Source organism: Danio rerio, chromosome 6 (genome assembly GCF_049306965.1).
Source record: "Danio rerio strain Tuebingen ecotype United States chromosome 6, GRCz12tu, whole genome shotgun sequence".
In the NCBI taxonomy this organism is placed as follows: Eukaryota; Metazoa; Chordata; class Actinopteri; order Cypriniformes; family Danionidae; genus Danio; species Danio rerio.
This window is the reverse complement of record NC_133181.1, coordinates 61,504,796-61,522,419: the sequence shown is the minus strand read 5'-3', so window position 1 is coordinate 61,522,419 and position 17,624 is coordinate 61,504,796. Positions and strand designations below refer to the sequence as shown.

Below are 17,624 nucleotides of genomic sequence, written 5' to 3'. Positions count from 1 at the left end.
GCGTGCAAACACACACACACACACGCACGCGCAAACACTCAGATGCAAATGCTCGCACGCAAACATGCATGCACAAAAATATGCATGCATACAAAAACACAGACACACGCGAACATACATGCATACAAAACCAAACATACATGCACAAAAACATGCACGTACGCATGCGCACGAAAACATGCATGCATACAAAATATGGACACACAAACAAACATGCATGCACAAACAAACACACATGCATGCACGCAAAAGCTTGCAGGCAAACACAAACACGGGCACACACTAGCACACATGCGTACAAAAGCAAACACATGCATGCATGCATCCAAACACGCACACACGCATATGATAAGATGAGCCATTATTAGTAACTTTAGGTGGTTTCTAAAACATAATCTGTCAGTGTTGTTTTTATTCTCTCATCTTCAGCACTTCACATTTTCGCAGTTGTAGCTCCTGTCATCTGAAGGCATTGACTGAGTGATTGACAACTGATATTAACCAATCATTAGCGTTCAGTTCTAGATCAGTGGGCCAATAAGAAGAGCACAAAGGCGGCGCAAGTATTGCAGGCTTTTTTTTTACTTCAGAAAGTTCACATAACAACTGTTTTAATCTGTTCTTGCGCAATTTATGCATTAAGCAATAAGCTCTATAAATATATTGTAAATGTCCAATAAAACAAAGCTTGTTTTGCTTATTTTAAATTACAATAACTGATCGGTAATTCAAGAAATAGTTTCAGTTAGGGCTGGGCGATTTGGCAACAAAAAAATCAAGTTTTTTTATAAAGTTTGACCAATTCACGATTTCGATTTTTTTTTTTATTGTGTTACTAGTCTTTTCAAAACATTACAACAACATGACTGAAGTAACATTCTCATTACAATTAACTTAAACTATCTGGTTAAGGAACATTGTATTTTTAATGGCCATGTCATACAAAAATCGGTCAAGGTGTAAATAAATGTAAAACAAATTCACGAGTTAAATATCGTTGCTGAAGATTTGAATAAGAAATATTTGTGTAAATATTGCAGTTGCAGGAATACAGAGGGATTTTTTGCAAGTTTTGCTAAATCTAGGAAAGATTGGCTTTGACTTTGTCTTCTGATTGAATGGCAGGTTGTAAAGCTGCTGCCTTTTCTTAAAAAGATACAGTGGAAGAAAAGGACTGAACATGGAAACTGTAAAGCCTAATTTAACCCAATGCGTGAAGTTGTGGACTTATAGCAAGAGTAAATACAAGCACCAGATGTGTGTCTAATATAAAATAATATATTTAATGAATTTTATTTTTTTTCACCTTTTAAATACCGATCATTTGATGCGCTTTGCTGCACTCTCTGTATTATGCTGCCTGATCTGTCTGGTTTTCAACTAGGTCCGCTAAATGACGTCATGGGTGCGGCTACTTTCATTTTCACTGCTACAGTCCCTCACCTCTACTCGTGTTCATACCAAAAGATTGGCGCGGTTTTTCACATGGCAGGCTTTTTCGTCCTTCATACATGTTGAGATCGAGTTTATCCACTTGATGAGGGAATGTCTTGACAATCCACACAGACGTGCAACAAGTAAAATCCAATCAAGCAGGTCGCACACCAGAAGCGCCGCGACACGGCGCGCAAATGACAGTTTAAACTATCACACACCAAATGCGCACATTCACATGATATTGAACATGAAACTAATCAGATGATGCTCTGTGGCGCGGCTGAAATATGACCTGCGTCCTGAATCGTGGTGCTGCAAGGCGCGTCACCGAGAGGCGCTTCTGGTGTGCTTCCTGCTTCATACAGAGTGAACCAAAGCGCATTGGTACCATTATAATGTATTAAATATATATTTTTTAAAAATCTCGATTTCCCGATTTGATTCAAAATTAAATCGTCTGAAAACGTAAATTCGAATTATTCAAAAAAATCTGAAAAAGCTTTAGTTTCAGGTAAATGGTTATCATTTTAGCACTCTTGTCCAACAGTAAAATAAAAAACAAAAGACTAAAAAGTAATTCAGATGACGATTATGTTGTTGAAGTAAACAATTTGTGTATGTTTCCCACAATAAAGCAGTCTAAATCATTAGAACATTTATATACATTATAAACATAAGGCCAATGTTACTCATCGACTCCCTCTCCCTCACTCACCTTCAGTCTTCAGGCTAACGGTGACCCAATCTGACCTCTGGGTTACAGTAGCGGGGCTGGCCGGTCCAGGTGTTTTCCGTCCGGCGTACACACTCACGGCGCAGCGGTAGAGTCCGGCGTCTGCAGGGTGAACGGAGAACAGACGCAGAGAGAATTTCCCGTCAGCCTCACGCTCCATGCTGCCTCCGCCCGCCCGGCTGGCATCATCACCCCACAGCACCACCCCGTCAGGCCCGACCCGCGCTAGCTCCACCTCCACACCACCCGCCAGGCCTCGCCGCATCCACTGCACGAGCAGTGCAGAGCGGTTCCATGAGCCCAAACCCGAAACCACACAGCTGAGGGACAGAGGAGCGCCCGGCTGCAGAGACACCACACCCTCAGGCACAGAGCGCACCGTCAGGGAGTCCGCTGCAGGAGGAGACACAAATTAATCAACATACAAACGTACAAAAACACCAACAGCACTGATGCACAATAGCGGAAACATCTGACATTGCGATATTTAGTTTTTCTGTCGCAGTGCATCCGGAAGGTATTGACAGCGCTTCACTTTTCCCACATTTGTTTATGTTACAGCCTTATTCCACAATGGGTTAAATTATTTTATTTCCTCAACATTCTACACACAATGACTATGTGGAAAAAGAGTTTTTGAAATTGTTGCAAATTTATTTAAGAATAAAAAAAGCTTTAAAATCACATGTTCAGTGTTCACAGTCTTTGGCGTGAAGCTCTAAACTGAGCTCAGGTTCATTCTGTTTCCTCTGATCAATCTTGAGATGTTTCAGCAGCTTCATTGGAGTTCACCTGTGCTCAATTCAGCTGATGGACATGATCTGAAAAGGCTACACCTGTCTATATAAGGGCCCAGGGTTGACAGTGCATGACAAAGCACAAACCAATAGGGGTGTAACGATTTATCGTTGTACGATTTATTGTGATGCAAAAATGTCTCGATATGCATCGTGGCGTTATGACGATTTGATTACGATATGACATCCGTTTTCTCTTATTAGTTGAGCTGTTTGCACGTGAGCTACGTTCCACCTGCTGTCACACGTGAGTTCAGAATGCAGCAGCAGTAATGTTAGCAGACCAAGATGAGTGGAGTTGAAATAGAGGATGGCCCATCCTCTCAAAATCAGACGTCTGGCAACATTTCGGTTGTACAGTCATTGCTTTAGACTCGTCCGCTTTTTGACACGCATACTGGGTCAAACATCCTAAGTTTTAAAGTCTTCACAGTGATTTACATACTTTGCACAGTGACATGGATACCTCCTAATGGTGTTGAAAGAGTCACATACTGTATTTATAAGGTACAATTCACCCTAAAATATCATTCTGTCTTCATATAATGATGTATTGGCGGCCGCAAAATCACACAAGACGTGAGCTGTTACTACAGAGGGCGGACTATGATAGACGCGCGCGTATGGCAAGCCGTTTTAGCATTTAAACCTTTGATCTGACTATCCATAAATATATTTAGAGATATCTCTAATTATATTTTGACTAGTCATAATTATAATTCGACTAGTCAAAATATAATTAGAGATATCTCTAAAGGAATTTAATTAAATATGAATTAAATATATTTATGGATAGTCAGAACAAATGTTTAAATGCTAAAACGGCTTGCCATACGCGCGCGTCTGCTTCAGTGAACAGAACCTGCAGGTTGTCACTAATAAAGCAGTAAACAACATTCAGTTTGTGGAACAGAGTGATCTTTCAGGAGCCGCGTGGGAAGTATAAACAGCACTTAGCAGTGGAAATGAAACCGAAAACGTACACATTATTTAAACAATCATATCGCATTTTAGAGTTATGAATACGACGAGCATTAACCCTTTTGAGTACAGAGGTACACAAAAATGCACGTCAACATGATACACTTGACGGCACCGACATCAGCGACGCTGAAGAAATAGTAAACCTGCCTAAACTGCTGAAAAGAGCCACGACTGTCCTGTGTAATGAAAAGACGGCCACCCTGTCACTCATCATGCCCAACATGAAGACAGCCATCCATAAAAACCTCTCAGACAGATACACATAAGTTCATGATTATCTTATAGAACTGCTGATTACCTGGAAATGTGGATTTTTTTTTTGCACACAGAAAAAACAAAAGTGACCAAGCAAAGCCTTAAGCTCTTACTGTTAAATTCAATTGAATAGAAAGCTTATTTTTTTGCACTTTTACTTATATTGTTCCTTAATTTTGTCTCTGTCATTTCAATAATATTTTTTAAGAAGTTTTTAAATTGTTTTATTTTCCAGAGACAGGCCTGTTTAATATATTTTCTAAAAGAAGGTTCAGTTTAACAAGTTGAAACAAAAGAAATACATAAAAAATAGTTTACTTGGTAAAATTTGCATTTCAGTTAAATTGTAAATTTTTATTCCAAATATCGTGATACATATCGAATCGTGAACATTATATCGTGATACACATCGTATCGTGAGCTGAGTGTATCGTTACACCCCTACAAACCAAGCATGAAGACAAAGGAACTGTCTGTAGATCTCTGAGACAGGATTGTATCGATCACAAGGCTGGGGAAGGTGACAGAAACATTTCTGCTGCTCTGAAAGTTCTAATGAGCACAGCGGCCTCCATTATACATAAGTGGAAGATGTTTGAAACCACCGGGACTCTTCCTAGAGCTGGCCGGACATCTAAGCTAAGTGATCGGGGGAGAGGGGCCTTAGTCAGGGAGGTGATCAATAACCTGATGGTCACTCTGTCTGAGCTCCAGCGTTCTTCTGTGGCGAGAGGAGAACCTTACAGAAAGACAACCATCTGTGCAGCAATCCACCAATCAGGCGTCTGTATGGTAGAGCGGCCAGACGGAGGCCACTCCCCGCCTGGAGTTTACCATCTGAAGGACTCTCAGAGCATCAGAAACTAAACTCTCTGCTCTGGTGAGACTCAAACTGAACTCTTTGGAGTGAACGCCAGGCGTTACGTTTGGAGAAAAGCAGGCAGCGCTCATCACCAGGCGAACAGCATCCCTACAGTGAAGCATGGTGGTGTTGGCATCATGCTGTGGGGATGTTGTTCAGCAGCAGGAACTGGAAGACTAGTCAGGATAGAGGGAAAGATGAATGCAGCGATGTACAGAGACATCCTGAATGAAGACCTACTTCTTGACCTCAGACTGGGGCGACGCTTCATCTTCCAGCAGGACAATGACCCAAAGCACACCGCCAACATATCAATGCAGTGGCCTCACAATGACTCAGTGAATGTCCTTGAGTGGCCCAGCCAGAGCCCAGACCTAAATACTTTCCCGCTATCAATACTTTCCGCATGCACTGTGTATATTGTGATATGAATACACTTTCACCAGATGACTTGAATAGCTCTATTTAGAAAGAAATCATTCATTTGAATTGAGGGTTATCCAAATCAGTGCATTTATCAATAGTTGTCACTCAATATGAATATATAACTTTCTATTAGGCGACGCAGTGGGTAGCACGTTCGCCTCATAGCAAGAAGGTCGCTGGTTCGAGCCTCGACTCAGTTGGCATTTCTGTGTGGAGTTTGCATGTTCTCCCTGCTGTCGCGTGGGTTTCCTCCCAGTGCTCCGGTTTCCCCCACAGTCCAAACACATGTGGTACAGGTGAATTGGGTAGGCTAAATTGTCCGTAGTGTATGTGTGTGTGGATGATTTCCAGAGATGGGTTGCGGCTGGAAGGGCATCCGCTGCGTAAAAACTTGCTGGATAAGTTGGCGGTTCATTCCGCTGTGGCGACCCCGGATTAATAAAGGGACTAAGCCGACAAGAAAATGAATGAATGAATGAATTTTATATTAATATAAATACAAGGCTTACAGGGCAAATTGCGACCGTTTTGGTTGCATATGCGCCCGAAATTCAATCTATGCGACCTCAAAATATAGTTGGGAGCATTTGTGCGAGTGAATAAAATCTTTGCACTAGAAACGTGAAATACAGTGCTCAGGAATAGTTTAAAACAGTTCACACGTCAACTTGCTGCAGTAAACAAATCCTGCAATGCCTGCCCGCCTTTAAGCTCTTCTAACTGACCCACTGCTCTAGAACTTAATGCTCTGCCAGCCGTGCAAGGGGCAGCTATATGTAAAACACCACACCATCTCCAAACAGCTTGCATTCATTTAGATTAAACTAATAAAGCAGTTTGAGGAGGACAAAAACCTGACAAATAAACTCTCAACAGCAGATTTAGCTGTGCAAAGTAGAGTATAACCGGAATAATCACTCCAGACCACTTAATTATTAGACAATAATGCACATCTGAAGTGCAACATCAACTCTGGTTCCCACTGTGGCCCATCTCCACCTCAGGTGTGCTTTATATTCTATTAATTCAATGAACTGTTGTCAATTATTACCTATGATCCATAACATGCATGCACTTTTTGTCCCATCTACAAGACTGCAGTGCCAAATGCATGTGTGACAGTTCAACATCCATCCAAAACACAACAAATAAACCTCCAAGATAATCTTTGATCAGTGTGAATGTCGTAGAGTAAGCAACATCCACAGAAGCTTGTACAGTCATAAGACGTTTACGCTGTAAACTGAGCAGGAGCCAAGGCCTGCAGATCTGCCAGATGCATCTTATCCCAATCTCACACAGCCGGTAAACAGGAGAACGACGCTCAATCCACGTAAAGACGGTTTCATTACCATAAAAGCAATGCATGGCAGATCTATAGTGTAGGGTCTAGAGGTTATTCATGACACTTGCAGTACTGTAGCTGCGCCATGAATGGGGTTCTGGAGGTCGATATCGGCATAGACCAATCACTTAGTTGACTTCTTAATTTAAGAACATTTACAAAATATTCATTCATTCATTTTCTTGTCGGCTTAGTCCCTTTATTAATACGGGGTCGCCACAGTGGAATGAACCGCCAACTTATCCAGCAAGTTTTTACGCAGCGGAAGCCCTTCCGGCTGCAACCCATCTCTGGGAAACATCCACACAAACATTCACACACTACAAACAATTTAGCCTACACAATTAACCTGTACTGCATGTCTTTGGACTGTGTGGGAAACCGGAGCACCCGGAAGAAACTCACGCGAACGCAGGGAGAATATGCAAACTCCACACAGAAACGCCAACTGAGCCAAGGCTCAAACCAGCGACCTTCTTGCTGTGAGGCGACAGCACTACCAACTGCGCCACTGGTTTGCCCATTTCCAAAATAATTGATACTAAATGATTAGGGCTGTAACGATACACTAAAGGCACGATTCGTTTCAGTTCACGGTTTTGGAGCCACGGTTCGGTTTCCATTAGCTGTGGGGCTATGGTTAATGTCATATAAACAGAAATGCTAAAGAACAATAGATTCACTTATGTAACGAATATGGCCGACCAGACACATAAATATTTAGCATTTTATTCCACAACCGAGCCAACTTTGCCCAGAGAAGACTCGAAACCTGATTTCAAGGTATTTACGACCCAAAGAAATGTGCCATGCGGCACTAAGCACAGGAACGGCTTACAAAGGACTCTTTAAACTGCTTCTGTAACACTGACGTTTTCATATAAACTCTGCTCTCTTTCTGTTTAATCATATGTTTTGCAAAGTTTCCCCTTCTCTTGTATTAATATTTCTGGTTTTAATACCCCTGCATATAATGTTTAACTGTACCTAATCTAAACAACCTCTTATACTGTTCAAGTTTGGACTTTTCGAAAAGCTTACTCGCTGTACAAATCAATCGTTGACATTTTATTTTAATATGAGTGCAACATATTAACGTTTTAAGAGACTTTAACATTTTTGTCCCGATTTGCATAAAAATTTGCCTATGCAAATTTTTCTGCCTCGAACAAAGGGCTGTAAAATTAGTATTCCAGGAAGTTAGCTTCTAATTGGTCAACTTTCCATGGAGGGTGGATCCGAACCCGCCCTATAAAGGTTTAAGACCTATAAAGGCTAAACTCAACCTCTCTCATCGCACCCCTCTCTGCTCTGGAAACATGTTGTTTTGAAACCTTCTTCACACTCTCTGCAACTTCCTCACAAACCTAAGTATTGAAACCGTCAAGAAAGCAGGCGGAAACCCAGACGGAAAGGGTTAATCGCACCGCGCTCGGACTGTTCAGAAACTTTTGCGGCTTCAGCTTCAAACATCGACCTTCACTTTAAGCCTCGTGAGTAACAAAGGATCAGCCAACCAACCACATGCTCAACAACAGGAATTCGGACATCACGAACAGACCGCAAGTATCACCTTTCTCCCAACATCTAAACTCGTGTGAACTAAATTCAACCCTAAAGAGACAATAGAAGGATTATATTGAATTTGATTACGTTTGGTTTGCTTGGTTTGTCCTTACAAACTCAGAGGTTACCCATCTTTACATCTTCTCAACCTCTTCAAGCCCCGTTCAAATGAATCTTCCTCCCGCTAAGCTAGTCCGGTATATAATGTTCCAGAAGGTACACGAGCCTTGAAATCTGAATCATAACTCGCAACATTATAACGGCGGGAAAGGCGCGGGAAGAATAACCTTGAGCTAATTTACTACAGTAATAATGGTGTAGGTATGCGAGCACTTTAATCTACATTATAATTTGTCACAGATTATTAATTTGGAGATGCGTGCAAGTTAATCTACATTATTATTATAATTTGCTACGTTTATTTGTGGAGAATGAACAAAGCATTAAATATGTAATTTTTACACTTAATAACAAGAACAACTGAACTTTATCTTTAATAACGTTGCCATCAGATTTTTAGTACAATCAGGATACCCGAGTAAACAACTAAAATTAAATAAATACCTCCATTATAGATAGAAAAGACTATTCTCTTTAGTGCAGCCATCATAACAGAGTAAACTAAAATTAAATAAATAGTGATGCTCATTTATGATCATCTAAGTTTTCATTTAGATAGAAAGGTTTCCGTTTAAATTAATGAAAAATATACATATGTGTTTGTAAAGTGTTTTTAACATGACATATTCACCAGTAAAATACGTTGCAGTTTTGTCTGACCGGTTGTAGTCGTATATAGGTTGTTTTTTTGCCTCCCGTTCTCTCTCTCTCTCGGTAAATTATTTAAACATTACAGCATTCATACAACGATTTATTGTTTTTCCCCCGTTTTCAAAATATTTACCTTGCATAAAAAACATTATAAATAAACTCTGCACACCATAAATATAACAGAATTTAATAAAAATTTCAGCAAACTTACACAAACAGAAAGATAAAGTGCTCTGATAAACAGTGTCAGCTTTGCACACAAGTTTGCAGTTCTCTTTATTTACATTGTCGTACTTTTCCCATGTGGGCAGTAGGGTGGAATCTGTGCAAATATGCAAATTAATTTTGATAAATAAAATTATTCTTAAAAGTCACATTATTTCAAGTTCTGTGGAGAAAACGTGTGTTTCAATCTAGCCACTGCAAGTATTTTTATGTTAAATATGATATGTGCAATATATATTATTATAAAAGTAATAATGTTTGGGAACATTGATACAGCCATAATCTTCTTATGATACAAACACAGATGAAATAGCTCTGATCATGTAAATGTTTGTACTAACCATACTGCATATTTTTATTAACTTAACTATAACTTATTTCTGCTGCCCAGTGTGAAAGATATTTTTCAGCTCAACTGGATCACAAATTCATCAAGAAGCTGTGTGTGAGATTGAAACTTTGGACACTCCACCTTTAGCAGTTATTCAATTAACAATATTTTTTTCTTATGTTCCTGCTCTCACAGTTTCTACCATTTGCTGATGGGAAAAATGAATAACTGAAGTGACCTTTAATTAGTATTTTGCACTTTATAAATGTATTTAGTTTATTAAATTAAGATATGTTTTACGGTCTTAATATTTATTCTTTAATTCCTTTATATATATTCTTATGTAAAAGTTCACATTTATGCAACCAATTGTTAATAAACTGGTTGTTTATTTCCATACTTACTGTTGCTGACTTTTGTTCTCAGTTTGATCTAGCCTTTCATACATTCCACTCGACAAAATAGGTAAAAGTAAAGTATTTATAATTTGTGCTGATATCGGATTTATATCGGTATCGGTTCGTACTGAAGGCTGCAATATCGGTATCGTATCGGAAGTTAAAATGTTGTATCGGGACATCCTTACTCCTGAGGTAAATAATTTATATCTTTGAACTTTAATAATAAATCTAAATAAAATGCTGCGCTTCCCACCTCCAGTTGCAATGATTTCTGGGACTTCCAGAGCGAGTTCGGTGCTCAAGTTTGCATCGGTGCGTCCTCGATATCAAGATCACATCTGGGAAAGTTCACGCGTCCTCCGTATGAAGATGTACGCATATTGAGAAACAGCTCATGTCTTTCATTTCTGTAGGTCCGCCTTCACTCAGCTGATTGGTCAGGAGACCTATCTATTATCATTATGCGACATGGTGCGGGGATATAAAAAGCATGTCAGAAAAGGCGGAGGACATCGCTTTTTCCTTTGATCCCGTTTTTCGTTTATTTTGCTAACAAGATTATGATTTTCGTTGTTTTAGCTCAACTTTCATTTGGGTAAAATTATTTTGCATTACTTTTGGCCACTTTGAGAAATTCTGTGATTTTTGATCATTTTTATTTCGATTGATTTGTTTGTTTATTTTTGGCTCAGCTCTCAGCTCAGCTCCCGACATATTGAGCTATACCTCCTCAAGTTCACTCTTTTCTCAGAGTACGGTGGATAGGGAAGATGTCGTACAACTTCCATTTTGCAAACATGTAGTAAATGTATTGTAAAAGACATCAGGTAAGAGAGGAACGTCATCTTTGTTTTAATTTTATTCTACAGTTCAGTATAGGGAAGAATACAGCACTTGGCGCTGAAAACCTTACTTTTCTTTTTATCAGTTTTTAGCGAGGTTAGGGATTATTCATGAGTTAGAATTGCTTTGTTATATTTCTTTCTCCTTACCCTTGAGTTGAACTAATCTTTGTTTGAATTTGCTACTTTATTATATTCTTTTTATTATTGTAAATATTTCTCTTTTTTGTATATATTTGGGCATTATTCTGGTTTCACTTTTGTACATTAAATCACTTCTGTTGGCAGTTCTGTTGTCAGTGCCTTTTGCTTACACCGTCCCACTGTGAAATTACCACACTTTTTAAATGTTATTCCTTATAAGTAAGTTTTGTGAAAGTTATGATAGATAGGCGTGCGCTTTGTTTTCTACAACAAGAATTCCATTCCTGTAAACCAAAATGTTCCCATCTGCAATCTCAGTACTATGCGAAGCAGCAATTCTGCGTATACAGTAGTAAGCGAGTGTGATCGCTCACTCAAGTCACATCACATGCACTTGGAAAATACTAACGTTAGAATATAATATTTAGAACAAAAGCTCATCATTGCTAACACAATTTAATCAAATGTGATAAAATAAAGATGTTTAAATTGTTCCAATTAGTTCGAGAGAAGTGTCGTCAACCTCAACGGTACGCCATGAGAGTTTCGCGATACGTATAGACTGATTTCACGCGGCCGGCATTTTCAAAAGGGAAATCGAGGCTGCGGTGGGAAGAAACCCGGAAGTATCATTGGGAGTTACATAAGAATGTTGTGTAATTGGCTATATAGCTTATCAGTGAAGATAAAGTGACACAAATTTATCATTTCTCCACCATCCGGGTGATCCGGAGGTCCGTTCTGAATGAATGGTGAATGTAAAAAGGGAAATCAGAGCTCATTTTCAGCTAAGTTAAGGGAAATGGCACTAGTTAGCTAATGTTTTCTTTCCCAAACACATGTTTTAGATGTCATTTATCAAACTCGAGTTAATAAACTGATTCTTTTATTATATAAGACTTGTCATGATACTGAATTAAAAGAAAAAAAACAAATATCCCGCAAACATTACGGCACTGTTGATGGCTTTCTTAAAACAGCGCTGATTTGCCATTTTGGTCACGTGTTCAACAGAAATTATTGTGATTGGCCGAGAAGGTCATCAGTTCACCGCTGTTTACCGAGCACACACACACAGCACAGACAGAGGAGCGATCTGCTTGATGACTCGACTGATCTTGACGGCTGCTTCGCGCTCCAGTCCGTGTATCTGTGTTTGCACTGGGTGAAGAGCGGTAAACTGAGAGCAAACCAAACGCAGATACATGGAGACTGAAGCGCGAAGCCGTGAAGATCAGTCGAGTCATCCGCGCTCAGCAGCGCTTCCATGTTAGCGGGAAATAGCCGGGTTTAAAACTTCAGGACCAGGACAACACTATTACAGACAACACGAGGGTGTGCTGCAGAGGACTGCAGTGTTTATCACTCACCGGGTTACACAGGCTGAAGCAGAGAAGCGTCCTCACAGTGTTTAACTGGTGCCATGAGCTGAAGCCCAGGAGGACACTTAAGCGCATTACTGAGATTGTGATGTTGTTTAATGCTAAATTGATTTTAATTGTTTAAAATAAACTTACTGAATGATATTAAAGTGATGGTTACACCATTTCTGCATTTTAAAATCTCGGCAACAGCTGGAGGTTTATAGTACACGGCATGTTACTGCAATGTTTACAGTGCTGGTCCTATAATTACGGGTTTCTTCCCACCGCAGCCTCGCTTTGGTTCTTTAAATGAAATAAGCGTATTGTGGTTGGTGTATCGCGATATTTCAGTTCGGTTTGTAATATCGTTACACCCCTATAAATGATGAATTCCTAAATAAATGAACTGAATTATTTTACTCATGTGATTTCTTAGCACTGTTCTCATGATTCATTTTAAAAAGCTTAATAAATAAGAGCCCAGATTAAAATAAAGAGAGGTTGTTTCTAACCAAGTGGTTGAACGGTGAGATTCCCGAGCTCCATGGTCCTCAATGCGATTCGTTCCCATTTTCCATCAGGATCTCGAATCCACTGCGCAGCCTCCCAGAAATACGACCCAGAATCCTCTGGTGTGAGAGCGCTAATCTTCAGCGTGTACAGATCTTGTCCTCTGTCCCCCTTGCGCTTCTCCAGAGTGATCTCTCCGTCTCGGTGGCGTTTGGCGAATCCTCCGCTGTGGCCCGGAGTCACGCGCAGCTCGCGGTCGATGCTGATGATCTCACGCAGGTTGTGGCCCTGAGATTCGGTTTCTCTGCTGCTGCGAACGCCGAACGTTACCGACACGTGTGTGTGCTGCTGAGACTGAACAGACGCCGCACAGGTCAGCTGCAGCTCCGTGCCTTCAATCACAGGCTGACCGCTCAGAATACGAGAGTGTGTTATCTGAAGAGTGTCTGGAATCACTGCAGAAACAACAAGGAGAAATAGATTTCTCTTTAGATTTAGACGAATAACCTGCAATATACAGATGAAATCAAAATTATTCACCCTCTTGTGAATTAGATTTTTTAATACTTTAACAACACATTTCTAACCACTGATTTCTTTTCTCTTTGCCATAATGACAGATAATATTTGACTAGGGATGCAACGATTATAAATTTTGGTTGTACGATTATAGTCTAAGAAATAATCTCGGTTTCACGGTTATCATGATTATTTGTATTCATTGATTTCAAAACTCCACTAGTTTAAAACTGAAATTATTTTAAATTTGGCTTTGTAGTTCGGCCCTAAATACATACAGTATTTGCTGCCGTTTTAAAAGTTCATTTGATTGACTATATAAAAATTTGTGGATATTATTGATGCATTTATTGGGTAAAATTGCTACTTTTTAGTGTCATTCAATGCAGGGGCGGACTGGCCATCTGGCAATTCTGGCAAATGCCAGAAGCGCCGGACCATTTTTTAAATGTGGGCCGGTCAGCTGTTTTTTAATTGTATTTATTTTTTCATATGTATTGTTTTTTTAAATGTCGGCAGCTTTTATCTCGTGCGAGATGTGAATATTATGATGATGATGGTGATAATAGTAAGAATAACAGTAAATGTTAAGCATTGGCCCAATCAGCAACAACCGGCTGGTTTCGAGATGGGCCGACCCAATCTGAGGCTACGCAGACATTATCAAAATTTGGAAAGAATGTCAAACAAACAGTAAGTGCAACACAAGCTAATTGTCAGAGATGGACCATAAAAAGGGAAAGGCAGTCAAGTCAGACATTGCCAATTACATAAAATTAACAGAACTAGTCTCGAAAGGGGTCAGTGTGATGTGCAGTAGGTAGTGCTGTCGCCTCACAGCAAGAAAGTCGCTGGTTTGAGCCTCATCTGGGTCAGTTGGTGTTTCTGTGTGGAGTTTGCATGTTCGTGTGGGTTTGCTTCTGGTTTCTTTACAAGTCCAAACACATGCTATAGGTGAATTGGGAAGGCCAATTGTGAATTGGGTAATCCAGTAATAGGTTGCACCTTTGAGGGCATCCACTGTGTAAAACATATGCAGGATAAGTTGGCGATTCCCAGATTATTAAGGGACTAAGCCGAAAAGAAAATTAATGACATGATTGCATATATAAATGGGTTGCTTTTGTTTCAGTCACATACTTTAAATGTTTAAATATCTCTTAAATAGGTACTGCTTATATAATTTTACCATCTGTACACCAATATAAGTAGTGAATGTGCGTGTCCTTGGGTGGGGCTGTGTCGGTGTGGTAATGTGGGCTGGTGTGGCTACAGTGCCAGGGCTGATTTTTAGTCACAGTCCGCCCCTGATTCAATGTGTTTTTGGTCATTATCAACGCATTGTCACCTTTATTGAGCTTGATGCATGCATTTTAAAAGCTCTAATCTGTTAACATGGACACCAAAAAAACACGCACTGCTCACGCTTGCAGTGTGAAACAGGCTCAAGTCTTTCGGCACTCTCTCCAAAAACACTCGATTAATCTGAGCTGGCGGATCAACACTCACCACATGACCGCTCTCATCAGCGCTATTATTTGTAAGGGGGTTTAAGTGAGTTTGCAAACTCTTTGTACTCTCCATTGCTTCTACCTCAAACTTTAGCCTTATGCAGTTCCTGCGGTCACAAAAGCTCCTGTCATCTCAACTAGGTGCGCCTGAAAATCGTGAACGTGTTGCGTGTCCCTCCATTAGAAATACCGACCTTGAATGAGCTTGCCTTAATTAATAGCCTCAGTCATAGTCAGTCCAGCGTGCGTGGTTTTTAGTCTCGGTGTACAAACTAGCTCACAGTTGGCATAACTTTGTTTAGTTGCTGCAGTTTTGTTCCGTGCAAAAACACGATGTTGAGAAGCCTTTACGATTAATTAACCATGTCGAATTGAATTGTGGTTAATAGTGAAACCGGTTAATCGTTGCATCCCTAAATTAGACTAGATATTCTTTAAGACACTAGTGTTCAGCTTAAAGTGACATTTAAAGGCTTTACTAGGGTAATTAGGGTAAAGTTAGGGTAACTAGGGAAGTCATTGTATAACAGTGGTTTGTTCTGGAGACAATCCAAAACTAATATTGCTTAAGAGAGTTAATAATATTGACCTTAAAATGGGTTTAAAACACATAAAAACTGCTTTTATTCTAGCCGAAATTCAGAGGAGGGCAAATAATTCTGACTTTAACTTAAAGCTGGGCGATTAATCAAAAAAATAATTGAATCTATTCAGAACCTATAATAAATCAAATTTTCCTGGTCTGTTTTTTGGATTATTTTCCCTACTGTGTGTGGAATCACGTGACCCCGCTCTGTTATGCTGCGTTCACACCAGACGCGGAATGCGCGTCAAACGCGAGTGATTTACATGTTAAGTCAATGCAAACGCGCGAATAGACATCCTGCGGCGCGATACGTGTGAATGGCGCGAAGCGAATGACGCTAATTGCCCGAATGGCGCGGTGCGAATAGCGCGATACGCGCGAGGCGAATTGAGCGTTTTGCGCATTTGACGCGCTTAACGAGCGTTTCGCGCTAATCTCTCGAGTTTGAAAATCTGAACTTCAGCGTACATTCGTGCCACGTTAACCAATCAGAAGCTTTCTCTTGTGGGGGCGTGATTGTGACGTAGAACCTGTTGATGGTGTCCCAGGGGAAATCCTCCAGGCGACACCGACAACAAGTCATCAAACTGGGCTTGACTCAGTCAGAAGCACCGTCGAAAGCCTCCGTGATCCAGGTTCAGTTTCTGGAGGAGTTTATGAGCTCACAGAGCTGGATGCACCTCTGAAAAGATGTAGTGGACTCAGACACGGTCCTAAACGTATGGATGCTGTTTTTCAGCCTTCCTAAAGTACATAAACACTGTTATTTTCTTCATAAAATCCATGTTAGCCATTTAGCTATGAAGCTACAGTCACCGGGCAGACAGAAGCCCTGCCCATCACGCGAATCCGCGTCTGTTCTAAAGTGAATTTGACACGCGAATGAAGCGGATTTCACGCCCGAATGAAGCGGGGTTTGACGCGCGAATAAAGCGAGTAAACTCAAATGTTCATGCGGCAATTTACGCGCGAATAGCGCAATTTATCCGTGCGTTCTGTGTCTGGTGTGAACACAGCATTAAGGGTGATATATACTGATTTACATTAATATATATTTATAAAAATAAAATAAACGTTCATTAATCGTAATATAGTTAAAATGTTCAATTAATCGAGATTTTGATTTTATCCCAAATCACCCAGCCCTACTTAAACTTGATATATTAAGTGTTTTTAAACTAATTTCGAGAGGAGCACGTGATATAATTGACTGCAGCTGGCCACCTATCTACACTCATTAGTTAGCCAATCAGATCTATCCTAACTCACTATAAGTAGCCTAGCTAGATGTTACTCCCTTATCTTCGTTTTCTGAAGAAACCCCCCATTCTCCTCCTTTCCTCCTTTAAAAAGGGAGGCTCTCGAGAACCACCTGACCTCGTACTCCCCTCACATGCTCTATGGACCTGGCGGGAGCCCTGGGCTCAACTATCTCCGAGCTCAGGGTTCTCTCCCGGGACAGCATGCCAAACCTGCTAACAGTTGTCAAGCAATGTCTAAGTGTGAACTCTTGAAATGATGCTAATAAATGAATCTTATTTGTGTGACCCACCTTTGACCGTGACAGACGAGCTGTAGTTCCCCAGAAAGCGAGTGTCTGTGCTGGGTGTGTAACACTCGTATCGGCCCTGATCATCCGCTCGGAGCCTTTGGATAATCAGTCTGGCTTTATCTCCAGAGTCTCTCTCCACCCGAACCTCCCCGGACTGCACACGGCTCTGGAACGGTGCGTATGGAAACCCGGTGTCTCGGGTGGACACCACACCAATCTGTCGTCCTCCAGCATCCTCGCGGTACAGATACCACTCAAAATCCTGCGTCCGCGGGCCTTCGTATGCAGAAACGGCGCAGGGTAGAGACAGCGAGAAACCTGCAACCCGGTATAGCGGCCCGGCAGGAAGAGTCACCTCACGACACACATACACCTGCAAGACTAAACACACAAAAACAATATATTTATTTAAGTTTCAATGACATATCATTGAAGGGCATTAGCTGTATTCATGATGACACTT

The 17,624-nt window shown here is 40.6% G+C and overlaps 1 protein-coding gene across 1 annotated transcript in view; it reads right to left on the bottom strand.

The window, feature by feature from the left end:
• igsf8 (immunoglobulin superfamily, member 8) overlaps positions 1 to 17,624 on the bottom strand; it is a 32,064-nt gene that overhangs the window by 5,005 nt on the left and 9,435 nt on the right. Inside the window, exons 2-4 of the mRNA NM_207099.2 lie at positions 17,162 to 17,542; positions 12,996 to 13,448; positions 2,153 to 2,563 (exon numbers count right to left, since the gene is read on the bottom strand). Of these exons, the coding sequence (NP_996982.2) occupies positions 2,153 to 2,563; positions 12,996 to 13,448; positions 17,162 to 17,542 (1,245 nt within the window). The remainder of the gene's footprint in view (positions 1 to 2,152; positions 2,564 to 12,995; positions 13,449 to 17,161; positions 17,543 to 17,624) is intronic.